This window comes from Falco biarmicus, chromosome 14 (assembly GCF_023638135.1).
Source record: "Falco biarmicus isolate bFalBia1 chromosome 14, bFalBia1.pri, whole genome shotgun sequence".
NCBI classification, from domain to species: domain Eukaryota; kingdom Metazoa; phylum Chordata; class Aves; order Falconiformes; family Falconidae; genus Falco; species Falco biarmicus.
The window spans coordinates 23,520,416-23,539,257 of NC_079301.1; the positions used below are offsets into that span (position 1 = coordinate 23,520,416).

Genomic DNA, 18,842 nt, shown 5'->3' on the forward strand with positions numbered 1-18,842 from the left:
TAACCACAGGATACTGCTCTGGAGCAAGGGATTTATTCAGCTCCTGCTGGCAGCCAGCATGTCCCTGTCAGGGCACAGTGGCAGCTATGCCTTGACATGGGTCCTGGAGGCCTGCTGATATGGGAGAAACACTGCCCACCACCCTGAATCCTCATGGGATTCTCCCCCTACCCCACAACACCCCTCTTCTGCTGCAGACCTGCTTCCCCTTTTCCCCACAAGGGACCAGAGACCATTCAAAGCTCTGTGCAAAGCAGCCCATAGCGAGGCATGGGTCATGCTTGGATGGGCCTGCTGGAAGGCAATGGGATAGTGGTGGCAGGGAGCAGGCTGGCAGGTAGGAGGCAGGCAGAGCTCCTTCTGTACCCCTCATTTGGAGACACAGTGTTTCCAAGCTGAGAGAAAAAGGAAAAGATACCCATGTGAGGGGCTGCAGCAGTGCTTGGCCCTGCTGTGCTTGGCCCAGGGAGGGCATCTCTTCTCCCAGGCTTTCCTTTGTCTTTGAAGTCAGTTCTTGGAGCACAGCTTGGGATCTGAATGCCTTAGTCTATACCATGAGCATCCTCCACCCCAGTCACAAGCACCTTCCACCCTGAGTCATGAGCATACTCCACCCCAAGCCCAGGCCCTGTTTGTCACTTACCTCTCTGCAGGTAAGTGGTGGTTTGGGTCCCAGGACCCGTTGGGAGCTGGGCACTAACCTCTCTTGCTGGGTTGCTGAAGAGCCTGGTCTGTCTGGGTAAACCCCTGGCTCTGGAGCTCACCCACTGCCACCATCTTCCAAAGGACTGCATCAAGGTCTTCCACCTGCCGTGGCACAGCAAGCTCATCATGCGTGTGTGGTGCCCACCTGCAAAACCAGCCCTCAAGCCCCTTTCCCTCACTGCTGGACCAGGGAGAGAAGCAGTGTTGGCAACTGAGCAGGACTGTCTCAGTCCCCATTGACTGAACAGCAGGGACAGGGTTTGCTGGGAGCCCGTGGAAGTCGCCTGCCCGGTGGCATCGCTCTGGGCTGCCCTCCCCTTGGCCAGAGAGACACCCCCACTCACCAAGTGGTCAGGGACATCCTCCTGGAGAGTGCCTTTATTTCCTGAAAAAAGAAATATATGTGAAATACCATGAGCACACAGGGGCTATGGGTCCAGCATGGGGGGCAGGAGCCAAAGGAAGCTATGTCAGGAGGAGAAGAGACACAGCACCATCACCTGCTTCTCTCCATGCTCCCCTAGGGCACCTAACCCCCAGCACTCCTTCGTCCTTGATGCAACCCTTCACCTCTTCACAAGTATCCTAGTTCCTGCCTGCCTCCCTCCACGTTTGCCCCACACCAGCCCCATCCCTGGGTCCCATTCACCTTGAGCTCTGGGACTCACCCTTGCTATGAGCTGCTTTCTGGTCGTGGCTCACTCCTTCCCTTGGTGCAGACAGAGCCTGGTTCAGGTTCCTGGATGTCTGGAGACCTGCTAGAGGCTTGCTGTCAGCCATGAGGCCAACTGCACTGAACCAGGTTAACATTTGTTGGCATAAGATCTGGATTGAATGGGGAGACAGTGACAAGGACAAAGCAGATCATTCAAGGTGTGCTTGTTCCTCGGGCAGTGGGATAGAGAGCCTGAACATGGGCTACAGATCCCGAGAATGACAGCCAGGTTGTTTAAGGGGGACTAGGGTTTGTCTCCTCACGTGGCCATGCATGCTAGTCTAGGCTAGGAGTCAAAACGCTGGCCATGGCACTGCAGGTGTTGCCTCAGCAGTGCTGAGCAGAGGGGAAGGATCCCCTCCCTTGACCTGCAGTGATGCTCCTCCTAATGCAGTCCAGGACACTGTTGGCCACCTTTGCCACAAGGGCACATTGCTGGTTTCTGGTCAACTTGGTGCTGACCAGGACAGCCCTGGTGTGTCCTGGTGCCTGGTGGGGTTGTTTGTCCCCAGGGGAAGGACATGGCTCTTCCCCTTGCTGAACTGCACAAGTTCCCTCTCAGCCCATCTCTCCAGTTTGTTCAGGTCCCTCAGGATGGCAGCATGACCCTCGGGCACTGTCAGCCACCCCTGCCAGCTTTGCATCAACTGCAGACTTGCCGAGGGTGCACTCTGTCCCATCATCCAGGTTATTATTAATGAAGATGTTAAACAGAACTGTCCCCAGCACCGACCCCCAGGATGCACCACTAGTGACTGGCCTTTGGCCGGACTTTGTGCCGCAGATTGCAGCCCTCTGTTTGGCCAGGTTTCAACCCACCTCACAGCCCACTCACCTAACCCTGACTTTGCCGTCTCATCCATGAGGATGCTATGGGAGACAGTGCCAAAAGCTGAGGCAAGCAATGTCTGCTGCCTGGCGTTGCCTTCAGCCTGACTGCAATGGGCAGGCAGAGAAGGTCCCCATTAGCCATTGGGGTTCCCCCTGCCGCAAAAGACCCTTTTGAAGGCAGCTCTACGGCACCCCTGCCTGGCATCACTTAGCCAGGCTGCTGCACCGGTGGGAGCTGTGAAGGGTTAAGTCCAGACCACTGTTGTCCCAGGTAACACCTCAGGTAACACCAGGCAGAAATCTTCTCGGGGGAGTCTGTCCCATGCCCGGGTTGCATTGCTCTGAGGAAACAGATGCTCTAAGGCCATCACAAAAACAAAAATTAGACACATAGCTACGACTAAGGCAACAAGTCCCTTGCTGTCTGACTGTGTTTAATTGGAAACCAGCAGGCATGTCAGGGGCTTTCCAGCATCGTACCCTTCATCCCATCCCTCCCCCAGTGCCTGTCTGTGCACATCCCCTGGGAAGCTCCCACCAGGCTCTGGGAGCTGAGCAATCCCAAGCACTTGGCCTTGTATTTCCTTTGCCTCAGACACACGGTCAAGCTACTGAAGCTCTGGAAGTCCCCGTGCATCAGCTGTGCAGCGAGAGGAGCCCCCGTGCCTACTCATTTCCCAGAAGCACCAGGCAGCGTGCTGCACCAGGCTGCTTGCTGTGGCCACTGTAGCGGATTGTGGGGCTGGGCTCATGCTGTCCTTCAGGGCTCAGGCTCTGCCCGAGTGACTTTTTCTCCAGCGTCAGGAAGACCAGAGTGTCTGAACTGGTGCTTACGCTGCTGGTCAGTACTAACAGGTACGGACCAGGAGCACAGGGTGGGTGCAAACAGGTGCCATCGGCCCCAAGTCCAGCAGACGCCAGCTCTGTGGTCCCCTGGGGCACTGACTTGCACACAGTGATGCACGGCAGGGCACCATGCTGCAGCAAAGCCCCTGGCACACCGTGCGGTGGACTGGCATCTCAGTGCCAGGTCTTGTGGCTGCTGGGGAGGCTTGTACCAGCCCTGTGAGCATAAGTGCAGCTCACCCCACAGCTTGCTCCACATGTGAGCTGCAATTCCCTCATCTCCATGCAGGGCGTTTGTATGTCCCAGGCTGGCTGATTCCCAGGGCAACACTGTCTGTCATCCCAGAGTACCTGGACACATGCTGTCTGCAGGTCACAGCAGCCAAAGCAGTCCCTTGGGTATGGGATGGTCCTCTCTTGTCTGACCTGGCCACACTAGGAAATGGGTTTAACCCAGCTGGACATATCCTACTCCTAATAATGCTGAGGAAAACCTTCCCCAGGCCGGAAGGTCTTTCTGCCCAAAAAGAAATAGGGGGAAGCTGCTTTGCTCTACATGTCTGCAGCAGCCAAGCCCCCATGAAACAACATGTGAGCCACATAGCTTGAGCCAGCATTCAGTGCCAGCCATAAAGCAGTGAGCTGGGACAAACCCCACCTGGTTTTCAGGCACAAACACCCAAGTCAGTTGTCCTTACCTTGGGCACTCTCGCTTTCAGGGTAGACAGGATAAACACTGATGCAGCAAGCCCCCAACAGCAGTGCTGAGGTGATGAACATCCTCTGGGAAGGCATCTTCTCTTCTTCTCCAAGCCTTGACCGATTTCTTAGGATCTTGTGAGTGAGGGAGTGTGAGGCGGTTCTTTTATATCCTCCAGCTCTCTGTAATTGATATGCTGTCATCAGGTGGGTTGTCTTTGTTGCTGGGTTGGCCATCCATCCTGATGACAGGAGATGACTGGTACTGCTCTCCCCACAGTTCAGTCTCTGTCACTCTTGAATGAGGGTGCCTGATAAATGCTTGGATGGGTTTTCAGAAGCTCTGCTGTTTACTGTGGTTGTGCTAGGGAAGGAAGCGCTATAGAAGGCTGGGCAGGTTAACCATGACTCTGGTGGGGTCTGGAGGAGGATCAGAAGAGAACATGGGGCCAACATCTGGACAGAACATGTGGATTCACGCTTTCTTTTTGTGTGATCTTCCTTCCCAAGGGTTACCATGTGTCTTCCGCTCCTTTCACATCTCATGGCAACACAAGGGCAGTGGTAAAGCCTTTGGCCACCCAGGCATCCCGAGCTGATTTTCAGTGGGTGCCCCAGTCCCCAATGACAGGACTCAGCAAGGGATGAGGCTCACCCTCTGCAGCCAGCAGCAGCTGAAGTTTCCTTGCTGGAACAGTGTTTGACATTGCTGGCATTTGAAGGAGGCTGTCTTCTTACCCCAGAAGCTGGCAGCGCAGTTCCCACTTCTGTAGGATGCGTCTGTAAGCTCCAGACAGCCGATGTACTCCTAGCCCTGCTTGGCTGTGGACATCCGGGCCAGCAAGTCCCTGCAGACTGAGGAGACTCAGACTGGGCTTCACAACAATGTGGATGCGGTGCAATTCAGAGCCAGCGCTGGAGTCTGGGTAGTTCTGGCTCAGAGTTAAATACATAAATAATAAGTACATAAATACATAAATTTCTCTCTGGAAAAAAAGGTAGCTAGTGATGAAGGCCTTGCAGCTGATGTCCCAAAGCAATGTCCGTGAGACAGGGTCATGACAAGTGGCTTTCCTGGGGTAATAATACAGAGGTGGTGCACACCCTTCTCAAAAGCTAGAGTACTCTACAGGTACAGAGGCAGACCCCAACCGGTCACTGTGTCAGCAGGGACCGGCCCAGCTGTCCTGTGTCCAGGTTTCTCCAATTCCTATTTGAGACCCTGTCTTATTCACAAACTTAACTTTCAAGTTAGCACAGTATCAGCCAGCTGGAATTGCTTCTAATGAAATCACTTTTCCTGGAAAGCTTAATTCAGAGAAACCCAGTGGAAACTGGTCCCTTGGTGACCTCAGCCAGGCCACCTTTGCTGCGACACCAGCTCGCACCCTTGTTTGTGTAGTGCCATGCATCCTGGGAGCGGTGAGGAAGAGTTTGGCAGACAAGATTTTAAGCTCTCAGGAGCCGCAAATCAGCATTAGGTGTTATTTGTCGGGGAGAGGAGGCAGAAGTTCGTTTGGTGCCCTTTCCTACCCCTACCAATGCTGGGGCTCAGCCAGGTTGAGAGGTACCTGCTTCAGAGGTGCCATGAGGAAAGTCTTTTTGAAATCTTGGTGGGAGATACATGTTTCTTAGTCTCTTGTGTCCTCTCTTCTTGTGGAGTGGGACATCATGGAGACTTTCCTGGGGAAGATCGGACAGGGTGCTTGGGAGCCTGGGTTTTTTAACCATGAGGCTGACCGCAATCCTGTTGACCACAAAACAGGGAGACAACAGTGTCTGCGTGCCCAAGTAAAGGCTCTCATTTTTCATAAAGTGGTCGAAGGGGTATTAATGAGAGATCATTATTTCTGTCTGCAAATCCCTGTCTGTCAGGCACAGATCAGACTGGGAGACAGATGAGGTGAAATGTTCATCCATCCCGCCTGGGCATGCCACTCAGCTGGGACCTTTCTCCTAACAAAAATCCATATCTAGCCTGTTTTCCAGCTGCTCCCATCCCCTGGATGCCAGGTTTCATACCATATAATGAAAAATCCTGAAGGCAGGCTCCTCACTTCTGCTGTCAGGACAAGGGCAGCAAGCACAGGCTGGTGAGGATGGCCACAGGGAGAAAGCATAAAAAAACCCTCCCAACTCACGTGTGCATCGCATGAGATGATGTGCACCAGCTTAGAGGGCAGCTCTGCTTGTGCTGTCTATCACTGGGAGCATGAGTGGTATTTGTGGGCAGAGAGCTACAGATCAGTGTGCCTGAAGCGGTGCAAGGGAAGCGGGAAGGCACCCAGCTGAGCCACTCAGTCCATTTCTTGTCCCCAGACCAGAAATCCCCTGCCACGTGCATCAGGAGGATGGGGAGCACAAGGACCAGCCCTACCTCACAGACCCTGTCGGCGCTCGCTGCCGGGAAGAGCAGGGGCGAGCTGTCAGGCGCCTCCAGCTGACACAGGGGAGCCCAACATGTGGAGACAGAGGACCTGGTGATAGAGTTGGGTGACATGTGGCTCGGCTTCAGCAGGGCGCCCATGGTACCTTCTGAATGCAGACACTTGCCACACGTTCCCAGACGAGGGCACTCCCAGACCGGCACATGAAGTGGGAACAGATTCGCTTTGCAGCCTCCCAGCCTCAGAGCCTGGCCCTGGGGTGACCTGGGCATCCCCATCACTCTCCGAGGCTTGGGTCCCGACTGGCTGAGCTGCAGGAGAGCTCCCGCCTGGGGAGGAATCACCCTGGTCTGAACCAACAAGTTAACATCTCTGTAGTCTACCAGCCCTGCAGCCCTTGCCGTGCATACGCTCCAAACACGTTACACTTAGTCTCCAGCTTCTGGGGCTTCTGCAGTCTTCACCTACATCCTGCTGGGTTTCTCAGCCAAGCCAAGCAGCTAAGACCACCCATTTCCTGACCCACTGGCCCAGCACTGTGGGGACTGATGCAGCAGGCACCAGTGGCCTGGGTCACGTTGCAGCTCAGACCAGTCAAACCACGAAGCCTTTCTGGGCTGAAGGACAGGGTCCAGCAGGACAGCTCTGCAGCTGCTGCTCTGTGTCACTCCAGGGACCCACCTGGAGCTACAGAGCCATTGCAAAGGCACCTTGCACAGGGGTGGCTGGATAACAGGGAAGCTGCAGTAACAGTCAGAGCAAGGTGGGCACAGGGCCAGGGCAGATCCAGGGGGTGAGCTGCAGCCCAAGATGCTCCTCTCTGTATCTCTGCCTCTCATGGCTTTCAAAGGCAAATAGGGATATTCCTTTATTCCAGCAGCCTGAAGAATATCAGAGCTTCATTTTCCCCCATCATTTCAGGAGCCGCCCTCTCCCTCATATTCATTAGGTGCTATGTTTCCTGTGTGGCAGCTCCAAAAGTCCCATTTAGCCTACGCATAGCAATTTTCCACTCCAATATGTTTATAGGCTGGCAGCTCAGCTCTTTGAGAATTAGTAATAAGAAATACCCTGTTGCATAGTCTTATAACTGCTGTTTCTAATAAAGAGCTGCTTTTAGCTGCATTCCTCTCATTGCTTTGATCTGGTACTGGCAGAAGCTGAAACCACCGACGACAGCATGGAGAGCAGCCAGGAATGAGCCTATCGATCACAGTGAGTCAGAGCTTTCACAAGCCTCTGCACCAAATACCTCCAGGCACGGCTTTGTGGCCATTGGCCTGAGGCCAGCATGAGAAACAGCAGCTGACCTCCAAGATGATGGGCACTGTGGGGCTGGGTGGGATGGCTGAGAACCCATCACTGGCTCACCCATCTCCAGGCTGCTGGGGGAGCATGGGATGCCTGCGAGCACAGGGTGGGAGCCAGCTGCATGCACATGCCCGAGTGCTGCAGCAGTGATGGAGGGACCCAGCCAGGCACCCTGCTGCATGGGCTTAGCTGGGACTGCGGACCTGCCCCTGGACCCAACTCCATCATCCAGCACAACCCTATCCTGTTCAATGTGTAACGCCCAGACAGACAGACCAGAGCAGGGTGTAATCCAGATACGCTTTACCCAGACCCTGAGCTGTGCACAGTGGTGGCAGGTCCCCGTCAGGACATGCTGGACCTTCACTCCTGCAGTAAGCATCATTCTTCTTGCTGTGGTTCTGCAGAGCCCCACACGCTGCTTGCATATCTGAAGTGAAGCAAAAAAACCCCTCTTACACACCCACTTGGAAACTTCAGCTGCTAAAATGCCATCTTGAAATGTCACAAGCCTGCACTAACATCTCTGTTTCATACAGAACAGGGACATCTCAGCTGCTTCAACCACACCCTGGGTCAGGATGAGTCTCCGCTGCCAGTGAGTAACTTGCCTGAATCACCTGTGAGGATCCCAGCACAGTTACCCTGCCAGATACTAAGAAAAGAGCCGGTTTTCTCCTGAACTTTGGAGATCTGGCAGGCTGTTACAACAGCGCTGGCTGTGCCCTGCTTCAGCAGGGTGGCTGTGGGAGCCAGCTCAGTCCCACCGTGCTGGTCCAGCAAACAGCCCCGGTCTTGGCTGATGCAGCACGGGCTGGGCTGGCACAATGCATGGTCTTTGCTTGGCCTGGAGGACCTCAAGCTTTGTGTCTCTTTCCCAGAGTCTAATGGCACAAAAACCGGGGCAGCTTCGACCAACACTTCTGTTGAACAGTTCCCTGCATATGCCCTACCACCATGCAATGACCTTCAGGAGCGGTGGTGAGGCTGGCAGCCCCATCAGTCCTGCTGGCCGTGTGGCCAGTCACACAGGGCTCCGCGGGTGTAGGGTTTTTACTGTGACCTTGAGACACACCAAAGACTATGAAGCACAAAGGGGGTGGTGACCAGACACCACAATGAAGGATGGGAAGAGAGCAAGCCCTTGGCATGTCATCTCTGTTCACTCTTAAACAACAGCCCCAACTTCCTTGTCTTGATGGCCAAATGCCTCCATCACCAAGGACAGTCCAGGACTGCTGCGGGATGCTCAGAGCTGTGTTTTGGCTCCTGTGTTTGCCTCAACTCCTCTGAAGTCTGCCTGATTTTAGCATTGGTGAATTCTCCTGGCTTGGCTTTTTGTTTGCTTTCTAAACACCTGAAAATTAAAAAGGCCATTTCACATGACCCAAAATTATGGGAGATACCTGTTTCCCAATTTTTCATGTTATTAAAAAGAGAAAGTGAAACAAGTTAAGGAAAATCAGACCCTTGTATCAGCTGAGCCTGAGAGGAACTTTCTTGACAGCAAATAGCATATAGATAACATGCATGTTCCTTTCAGTAGCTTTTGGGACCACCTCTCTCTTTAAAAATTTCAGCTCAATCTATTGAATACACCACATATCCTCACATCATCTGTGGTGGATTGACCCCAGCTGGATGTCGGGTGCCCACCCAGCTGCTCTGTCACTGTCCTCCTTAGTTGGGCAGAGGAGAGAAAATATAACAAGTCTCTTGGCATGAGATGAGGACGGGGAGTTCACTTGGCAATTACCGTCCCAGCCAAACAGGACAGATGCAAACACGATACGTCACCACTAAGAGAGATTTTACTAACGAGATGCACAAAGCACAGCTGCCTGCTTTGGGGCAGGGACAAAGCTCTCCCAGCAGCATTGCAGCTGGGGACAGGACACCTCTTTGCCCTGGCCTGGGAGTGCTCAACAGGGCAACCCCACTGGCCCCGCTTAGCTGCCGGAAAGCCGCAGCCAGTGTTGCTGCAGGTCTCCGGCTGAGTTGGCCATGGCAGCAGGAAAAGAGGGAGGCTGGCAGCCTGGCAAAGGCAGGCACAGCCACTCCCAGGGGCTGCATAGCTGGGCTCTCAGCGATGACTCACGGGGCGTTGGAAAGTGGCTCCGCACAAGGGCCCCAAAGGGTTCCCTAAGGCTAGCAACGCTGTCCCCTCTGTCCCCTGCACCAGACGCTTGGATGCTGGACACCAATTTCTTACCTGTTCCCAAATCCATCTTAAATCTTGTGAATCCAGGAGCTTGGATTTGTCTCTCAGAGGTGGAATCCATCAGTGCCAGCCTGCTGCAAAGCAAGATGCTGCCCGATGCCAGGGGAGAGGGCTTTCCCTCGCCTCATGGCTGCAAGTGCAGCCTCACAAACACAGCCCGGAGAGATGACTCCAGGGCAGGGCTCCTCAGAAGGAAATTGCCCCAGTGCTGGTAGAAGGAATAATAAAACAATCCAGCTGTTGCTGAAGAACCAGCCTTTTCCCCACATGACAGCAATATGCAGACCAGCTGCAGGTGCATTTTTCTCCCAGGGAAACCCCAAGTTTTCCTACTGCATTTCCCAGATGCTGCTCGGTCAGGGCAGTGCTGGCTCTGTAACACAGAAAGAATAAGCACAGAAGCCAATTTTCCATAATAAATTAGTGTTATTTAAAAAACAGCTCCAGTGCACAATCAGTGTTTCCATTAAAGTAAATTTTTTTTAAAAAAATCTCCTCTTTCATAAAGAGGTTTATATATATATATGTATATACATAAATTTCTATTAGTCTATATAAGGTACACACAGATACATACATATATAGATGGATAAATAGATAAAAGTTTTGGGCCTTCAACTTTGGTATGTATTCCTTATGCTTTGGTTCAAGAGCACCTAAGTCACAGAGGAAAGCTCTGAAGATCTCTCCCATCAATGGCAGCTGCACCCAGTGCACGCCTGTGCCTGCCCGTGCGGGAGCTCACCCCAGCCCTGTCCCCAGCAGGGCACAGGCAGGCCTGAACAGGCAGCCACAGTGCCCAGGGCAACTCCAGGCAGCTGCCTGGTGCTGTGATCCGGGTGCTGGAGCTCCCAGCGTGCCCCCGCCTGCCTGCTATGGCTCACCATCAGCTGGGGGATGTGGCTCATAGCCAGAGAAGGGAGCTGCCTGCAGAACATCGGGGGGCAACTGGGGTAGCTCGTAGGGGCGGGGGAGGGGGACGTCCAGCGCTGCCTGCTCCAAGTTGCCTGGCTGCGCAGTGCTGTCACCAGTCCCATGGCCATGCAGGGGCTGGAGAGCACAGACAAGCTGTCCTCCATCCTCCTCCTCGCTGGCTGGCAGCTTCACAGAGCTGAGCGGTACCCAGTGCCCTGCTATGCCAAGGCTCTCCCGCAGGTCCTCCTGGCTGAAGCCCCGGCCTGGTGTGGGCAGAGGAAGGCAGCTGCCTGCTTCCAGGGCTGGGCACTGGCACTTCGAAGAAAACTGGCTGTGCAGGGAGAGCCACGTCTCGGATGTCCCATAGTCCCTGTCACCTGTGTAGCTGTCTCTGGTCAGTTCCACTGGCATTGGCTGCTCCAACTCACCCCCAATACTCACCTCCCCGACCTGGGAGGCATCAGCATGCCCTGGCTGGCTGTGGGTGCAGGACGTGTCCCTTCCCTCGTGGCAGTCTGGGCCAAACCCGTTGGCACAGTAGCCACTTGTGCCCTGGGAAATGCTTTCTCCGACGAGCAGCTGGACTGTGGGTGCTGCGTGCTGAGCTGCAGGCAGCACATGGGAGGGGAGCAGGGTCTGCAGGAGCAGGGTGAGCGAGTCCTCCTCAAGCTCGGGGGTGGACACCCTGATGGGCACATTCAGCTCTTTGTTTGGGAGAGCCTGCTGAGAAACCAGCGGTGAAGCAGCCAGCCTCAGCTTGCTGAAAACTCCACCAGCCTGGGGGTGATGAACCATACACCCTGGGGAAGGGGACAGTGCCGGCCAGCCCGTCTGCTGTCTCACACCCCAGAGGAATGCAGGCAGGGCTCTGCTCACTGCAGCATTGGGGGTTTTGATGCTGGGGCATGGTCACATCCTATCACACTGCTGCTTTTCAAGCTATGCCCCACCTGTCAGAGGCTGATGGAAGAACTCTCACCTGCTCAGAGATGCAAGCAATCCCTGCAAAGAAGCCAGGAAGAATAGGAAAGCAAAGGATGCTGGCATTGAGCTGGGCCAGCAAGTGGAGCCACAGACCACCTCCTCCCTACCCTGGCGCAGGGCACTTCTTCAACTGAGCAAGTTGGTTTTGTCCCCAAAGTGCTCAACTGCTGCCACCCCCAGCACTGGGAGACTGGGACGCAGGGGGAACTGGGACTCAGGGAGAAAGGCTATCCCGGCAACTGTTTCCAGACGGCTCAGTCCTGCCAACCCAGAACACGTTCTGGATCAGCTCAGCAGGGCTGCAGCCCTGGGAGCCTCCCTGAGCCTCAGGCTGCGTTTATCCCAAGGCCAGAGCAGTGACGGGCTACTTCTCACTCAGGCCAGTCTGTCCCAGGCTAGCAGCCCCACTGTTTGCTTCTCTTAGCTTCTTTCTCCCCTTCCAGCTGTTGTAGAAGGACATGTAGCCAAGCAAAAGCTAACCATCTAAAGCAGGAGGCTCCTAGCGCTGAGGGCTCTACTCGCAGGCTACGTGCTACCCAAAACAGCTTCTTCCAGTGTGACCCATGGCTGACATGTATCACACCAGTATTGTCTCCCATGCAGCAAGGCCTGGGGTTATGGTGGGTCAGACAGCAGGGGAGGCACCAAGATGGTTTGGTGGCACAAGAGGTGGAGGGAAGGAGGTGTTGAGCCCCCTGCAAACACAGGGGACCCCAGCTTGGCCACAGCACAAACAGGGAAGAGGCTAGAGGAGGATCATTCACTTACAAGTGTTTTTGGTAGGTGCATCTCTGAGGGGCTGGGGAAGATGTGCAGTTGGATGAACCAGAGCCCGGCCACACCCAGCAGCAGGAAGACACCACTCAGCACAGCAAGGAGGACCCAGGGAAAGCCTGCCAGGAGGTCACAACAGGCTCAGGGATGGAAGGACCTCAGCTGGCATCCCCCCCCAGCCCGCTCTGTGCCAGTGCTTCCCCATAGCTGCCACAGCAGGCTGGGATGTTCAAGGAGGTGATGCTGGGCAAGCCCAAGGCAGATGGCAAGACAGCATCTCCCCAGGAAAGGTCCCCACAGGGTGTTACTGAGCCACCAACCCTGACCAGAATGGCTAGGGGGGGAGTGACCCACACCCACACATGTGTCTGTGCTGCAAGCAGGACATGAGATGCAACTGCAGCAGCGAGAGAGCTCCTACCTGCGGGGTCTGCCGGAGTCACTAGGCACTGCTCGGCCTCCCTGCTCTGCTCCCTGGCCATGCCCACGGCTGCTGTCCGGATGCAGTACTGTGTGCTGGGCTTCAGGTACCTGAAGGTGCACGGTGCTTCCTCCCTGCTCCGTTTGCAGGGCACCTGGAAGCAGAGGGGCTGTGTAGCCAAGGCAGCTGGAGGTGGGGTCTGTGCACTGCTCCACTCCCCAGTACAGCCTTGACACCCACTTGCCCCACGGTGTGGAGCACAGACACTCCCTCCCTGCTCCCCAGCACTTGTTTCTTCACCCCAGGAAGTGCTCAGGTCGCAGAGTGTCTCGTTAAACAGCTACTGCATACTTTCATCCGAACAGACGTTGTTACAGGTTTTTCTTATTCACACATTCTAGAAGATGAAAGGGACCTCCTGCTGCCCTCAGGCTGCGAGCCCCTACTTGGGAGTGCAAAGTGTCCCATGCCTGCTTGCACTGCTGGGTGTGGGCAGGACCTGGGTACCTCCACAGGCACAGGCACTGCCCCGCCAATGTAACTGAATCACGGGCATCTCTGCTGCACCAGGAAAGCTTTTGCAAGTCCCATGCACTCTGAGCCTTGCCCACCCTGCCACCTACTTGCTGAATGAGCACATCCCCTTCATACAGGCTCAGCCAGTACCACAGCTTGAGCAGCACTTGGTCAACCGGCTTGAAAGAACTGGTTTTGATTCTGTAGGGAGTGAGCGGCATGGTGATATTTACGGTGAGGATGTGACCCTGGAGCAGCCAGGACAGCTTGGGGGGGCCGACAATTGCTGTAGGGAGGGGAAAAAGAAAAAAAGAGGAGGAAAATTAGGAAAATTAAGCCCTTCAAAACATAAGGCAGGCCTCTAGTTTCTCTAAAATGGTGGTTTTCTGTTGGACATCCCGCTCCCAGCATACAGAAACTTTCTTAGGTCTAGCCTGATGGCACTTGGTGCTATGAAACCGCCCTAGAAATGGCAGCCACCATGTCTATGACACCTGCAGAGCACAACAATTGCTCTTTTAGCTAAGTGCATCTATTTCCATGCCAGCTGGATGCAGAGGGAATGAAAGAGGGGACCCAGACAGCCAACATACATCTCATTTTAGCCACTCACACATTCAGTTCATTGCAACAACCCCTTATGAGGTGGGGAAGGGGAAGGTCCTGAAGTTTTTCCTCCCTCCCAAAACACAGCTAGGCTTACTGGACAGGACAGCTGGCCTGTGACTGAGAAGAGGCACGTGCCCACATCTCACAGACATGGCAGCCAGGCAAAGGCAGTGCTGCAGGGATTACTTCTGCCTTCACCAGCCCACACCAGCCTTATCTTGCAGAACAAAAATGCCCTTTCCCAGGGGATGCTTTTAAAAGGCAAGCCTGGAGGGGTATCCTCTTTCCCAACTCATCTCACTGTATTCTCCAGACCCCTAAATTCTCACAGCACCTTGGTGGCCTGGGGTCTCCCACTCGTGGTCCTCGCCTCACTGTGTCTCCTCCTCTGTCCCCTTGCTCTTCATCCAGCCCTTCTCCAGCAGCTCTGTTCCCATCCCTTTCCTCCTGGTCAGGGCTCTTGGCACTTTTCCCACCTTTATTCACATGATTTCCCATCGTATCTGACCAGGCCTCTCCAAGGACCCTTCTCCCCATCAGCCCCCCAAGAAGAGCAGGAGCCCAGCTGAAGGAGCTCCCTGGTCCTTACTGTCTCTGTACAGCTGCAGCTCACTGGAAGAGGCCCACTTGGACAGCTTGCCTCCAGCCACCGCTCTCACCCTTGCCCAGTAGATATCGTGGATCTTGTCAAAATACAGCTCACATGCCCAGGAGGAGCCGGTGCTGTTCCCCCCGCAGGTGTCTGCCTTGGTCCAGGGAGAGGTTCTGCCCGTAGAGAAAATGCAGGGATTTATCCTTTTTGGCGCCTTCCTAGCCAAAAAGGCAAGGCTGCCTAGCCATCGCCATGCTGCCCAAGCAGAAAGCATGGGAGAGCACAAATACTGGCTAACAGCATCCTGGGCTGCATCACGAAGAGCATTGCCAGCAAGGCAAGTCCTCTCTCACAGGCACTGGTGGGGCGGTGCTTGGAGTGCTGAGCCCTGACCTGTGCTCTCCACCAAAGAAAAAAAACCGTCCACACCAGAGAGAGCCCACTGAAGGGCCAAAAGATGAGGGAGACTGAGTGAGTGGGGACTGATTAGGCTCAAAAGAAGGTGGCTTAGGGTGGGGGGTCTTACCAACATGATGGAGTAAAGAAGATGGAGACTTCTCAGCAGTGCCCAATGAAAGGACAAGAGGCAGTGGGCACAGGTTCAAGTACAGGAAATCCCCTTTACACATAAGGGAAAAAAACCCAAACCAAAACACAGCCCCAAAAAGCAACACCTTTTGTTTTTTTACTGGGAGAGTGATGAAAGGGAACAGGTTGCCCAGGCAGGTTGTGGAGGCTCCATCCTTGAAGGTGGTCAAAGCCCAACAGGACACAGTCCTGAAGTGACCCTGCCTGAGCAGAGGTTGGATGAGCTGGTCTCCAGAGCTCCATGCCAGTTCTGTTGTTCTGTAACTCTACAATATTTACTGCCAGGTAATAATCCTCTGGCTACTGGAGTCCCCTGACAGCCCTTGGCCAGGGTGCGGGGGGACAATCCACCTCCATCCCCTCCTCCTCGCCCCACTTACCGTCTCCTCCACTCCACCTGGTATGTGGCACTGCTGGGTGAGCCAGGGTCTGGCTCCCACCGCAGGTGGACATGGAAGTTTTGTGCCTCCAGCCTCACATCCCGTGGAGGCAACGGCATGCCTGGGGAGGGGGGAAGCAGACAGGCATTAGGCAGCATCGCTCTGCTCCGACAGGGCTGCTCCTTCGCCTGTCACTGCTTGGCCATGCTGCACAAATCTCCCCGCTTCACACAGGCATCATGGGGCCTCCCCTCAACTCTTCGACACCCAGCTTTGGTCCCACACCGGCAGACACGGACTCCCTGCCAGGCTCAGGCAAATGCTGGCTGCCAGCACGGGGCTCAGCATCTGCATCCTGCCAATCTCTCACACAGCCTGCAGCATCCTAGCTGCAGGCCTGTGAAGGCACTGACACCCTGCTGAAATTGCTAGTGACCCTGGGGTTTTCTCTCCCGTCACACCTTGAAGACCACTCAGTCCACTCCTCCCTGCAGGTACTTTCTGTGGGCCTGAGAGGTGTCCCTGTGCTTCTCCTCACACTGCGGCCAGGGCCAGCCCCCAGCCTGCTGCAGCAGCTCCAGAGCAAGACTTACCCCAGAGCAGGGTGCAGCTGGCCAGGGACAGCAGCAGGCTCAGGGCAGGGCTCATCCTGCCGTGCCCCGTCCATCTGCCCCCAGCTCTACACTGCCGCGCTGGGGGACATGGTGAAAGCACAGGCGTGCTGGAGCTGTTCCACCACCTGCGAACACGATGGGTAGCTGGAACCTGTGATTAGAGAAAATATTTTTTTTTCCTGAAGCTGTGGCCAGTGATGCCTGCAGCAGGCATGCCTTGCACATGGAGGTTGCGTGCCCAGCTGTGGCACGGAGGGGCCCACTGCAGTGTGGGATGGGGGAAGCAGCAGCAGGGCAGGTGCCCTCCAGTCTGCAGTGACAAGGAAGCCCGTGGGGACAGTGGGAAGCTGCCATGCTCTGCCATGGCACTTTGCTGCAAGGACCTCCTGCTGCTCCCACCTCTAGCTGGTTCCCAGTGGCATTTGGTCCCTCCTTGAAGGCAGCAAGAAGTCACACTGCCAGTGTTGCCGGGACATGGGTCTGAGAAAGCTCCCAGCCTGATGCTCACACTGCTCCAGCGGTGACTCAGCCCTGCTCCTGGCATGACTCACACAGGCACAGCCAGTGATACCACCGCTGCGACACCTCCAGCCCCGGGGAGAGTACCATGCATGCCAGCACCCAGCTGGGAGAAACAGGACACCCCAAGGCACCTATTTCGGGTGCTGTGCTCCGAGTATAGACCTCAGTCCACATGAACCACAGCAGAGGCCAGTCCCAGGGAGCACCTGCACTGCAGCCCTGGGGGGATGCTGGGGCAGCACCACCCAGCTTCCTCCTCCCTCTCTCTGAAACCTGTCCAGTACCTCCATACCTTGCCTTGCCCCACCACTCAGCTACTGGGGAGTTTTTTTGCCCTGATCTTGCTGGCTATGGAGCTTGCTTGCCCTCTGGAAAGAGATGTGCAAGGGCTTGGCTTTGAGGCCACCAACACTGACCTCCAGGTTGTGGGGACACGTCTCTCAGTGAAGCTGGTGAGCCTGGGATCACCTCCAGAGGCAGGTGGGCAGGAGGATCCCCCTGGTCAGACCAGACACCTGTAGGGCTGACTTGCTCCTACCTATTGCCTCTTGCTTTTCCTGTTTTATACTGACTTCACACCAACATTATGAGCGTGACCACCTTGGCAGGTGTGTATAAAATGCTCTTCCTGTGTTTTATGTCCCTTGCAAGTGTTCAGAGCTGGAAACAAGGAGGAGCAGCCAGCAAGTGGGGATAGACAGCTGCAAACTGTGAGCAATGGCTCTGAACCTTGAAGCAAGACCGCTGAAATGCCAGAGCCAGAACGTGGTAAGTGACTTCACGGCTTCCCCCTGCCCCGATGCCAGCCTGAGCCCTCCCAGCTTGGCAGCAGGCACCTGGGGAAGACAGCCAGCATTTCTCCCTGGGGAAGGGGTGCTCAGAACTTTTCCCGGGACTCATAGAGGTGCAGAGGAGAAAGTAGGTAAGCTGAGGAGACCCCGGGAGCTGGCTGCCTGCACGGGCAGACAGGGCTGCTCCTGCTGCAGGAGGCACTGGGCAGGTGGCCACTGCTTCCACAGCAGCGAGCATGGCCACAGGATGGTCCCTGCCAGCCCCTGCTGACCCCAGCACACTGGGTCCCATCCCACCTTGGCCAGAGGGAAAAACCCAGCACCCCTCCCCACGTTGTGGTTTCTCTAAAGATACGGTTTAGTGTCTGCCCTGCCAGCTGAGACTGCAGAGATTAAACCCCCTCTCCTCTGCACATCCCCTTCTTCGCAGGTATCCCCCATCACCACCCTGAAGCACCAGCTGTCCCCCCTACCTTGGGCCATGCAGTTGCTCATCTGACCCCTGCCATCACAGGAACCCACCAGAGCAAACACGGCGGCCACCTGCGCTCGCCACACTGCTGAACGCAACCACCTTCAGCTCAGCAATCCCCTTTGGCTCCCAGTGGTCCCTGAAGCATCGTCAGGGTCTGTCCAGCTGCCAGGCTCCTTCCAGCTGGGCGACGGGCCCCCGTCCGCTGTGCCACACACGGCAGGCTGCGGCAGACACCCCGCAACACGTGACCTCGTGATCTGGCTTTGGTGGATCATACCTCTTCCTGAGTCAGGGTTGGTTTTTCTTGTTTCTTCCTTCCTTGTTGCTGGTGCCTCACCTGGCTGCAGGCTCCCGAGCCAGGCAGCCCTCGGCAGTGCCCTCTGCCTGCTCTCAGCACCCGGGCTGCACCCAGCGCCGCCGTTCCCCCTTGCGGGGACCCTCAGTGGCTTGGGGACAGAAGACAGCAGCACAGGGAATGGGCCGGGACCAGGGGAGACACGTGGCAGGACATAAGCCAGGATGTCCCCGCAAAGCCAACACCAGGAGGTTTTATCCTTGCCCACATCAGTGCTGCAGGCTGGGTGCACAGCCCTGGGACCCCACGCCTGCTCTGCCCTAGAGACACCAAGGAACCTGCACATGGTTCATCATCGCCCTACGAGCCCCAAGCCTTTGGCAGCCCACTGGGAGGAGAAAGCAGCAGGGCTGACACTTCCCAAGAGCATAATGCTGTGCAAACTAACAAAGCCATTGACCGCAGCACCGCTGGAGCTCCCCAGCACCCTTCAGCTCTGCCAGGAGCCAAGCAGACACTGCTGAGTCCGGCCATTTTAAAGCAAGAGCCTAGCAGTGGCTAAGTGCCACCTTTGGGGCAGGTGCCAGAACCTTCCCTGCTGTCCCTGCGCTGCACCCACAGCCAGCAGCACTTGGCAGCCTTGGCACATCC

The 18,842-nt window shown here is 55.7% G+C and overlaps 1 protein-coding gene across 11 annotated transcripts; it reads right to left on the reverse strand.

The window, feature by feature from the left end:
• Nucleotides 1-1,373: 1,373 nt before the first annotated feature.
• Nucleotides 1,374-18,798, reverse strand: LOC130158629 (interleukin-22 receptor subunit alpha-2-like). 11 transcript variants are annotated; one of them, XR_008825422.1, is made up of 10 exons: nucleotides 16,088-18,798; nucleotides 15,495-15,615; nucleotides 14,524-14,699; nucleotides 13,433-13,611; nucleotides 12,810-12,963; nucleotides 12,383-12,507; nucleotides 11,072-11,353; nucleotides 9,707-10,088; nucleotides 3,796-8,851; nucleotides 1,374-1,530 (listed from the first exon to the last, which is right to left on the reverse strand). XR_008825422.1 is itself a non-coding variant. In XM_056359411.1 (9 exons), the coding sequence occupies exons 1-9, from the start codon at nucleotides 16,140-16,142 to the stop codon at nucleotides 10,589-10,591; spliced, it is 1,575 nt and encodes a 524-aa protein (XP_056215386.1). In that variant the 5' UTR covers nucleotides 16,143-18,798; the 3' UTR covers nucleotides 10,112-10,588. The 11 variants fall into 11 exon arrangements, 9 of the variants coding, with proteins under 9 accessions (XP_056215386.1, XP_056215388.1, XP_056215390.1 ...); XR_008825423.1 differs by having other exon boundaries at nucleotides 1,374-2,609; XM_056359411.1 differs by lacking the exons at nucleotides 1,374-1,530; nucleotides 3,796-8,851; nucleotides 9,707-10,088 and adding exons at nucleotides 11,610-11,632; nucleotides 14,305-14,410 and having other exon boundaries at nucleotides 10,112-11,350; nucleotides 13,559-13,611.
• Between the last annotated feature and the right edge of the window lie 44 nt (nucleotides 18,799-18,842).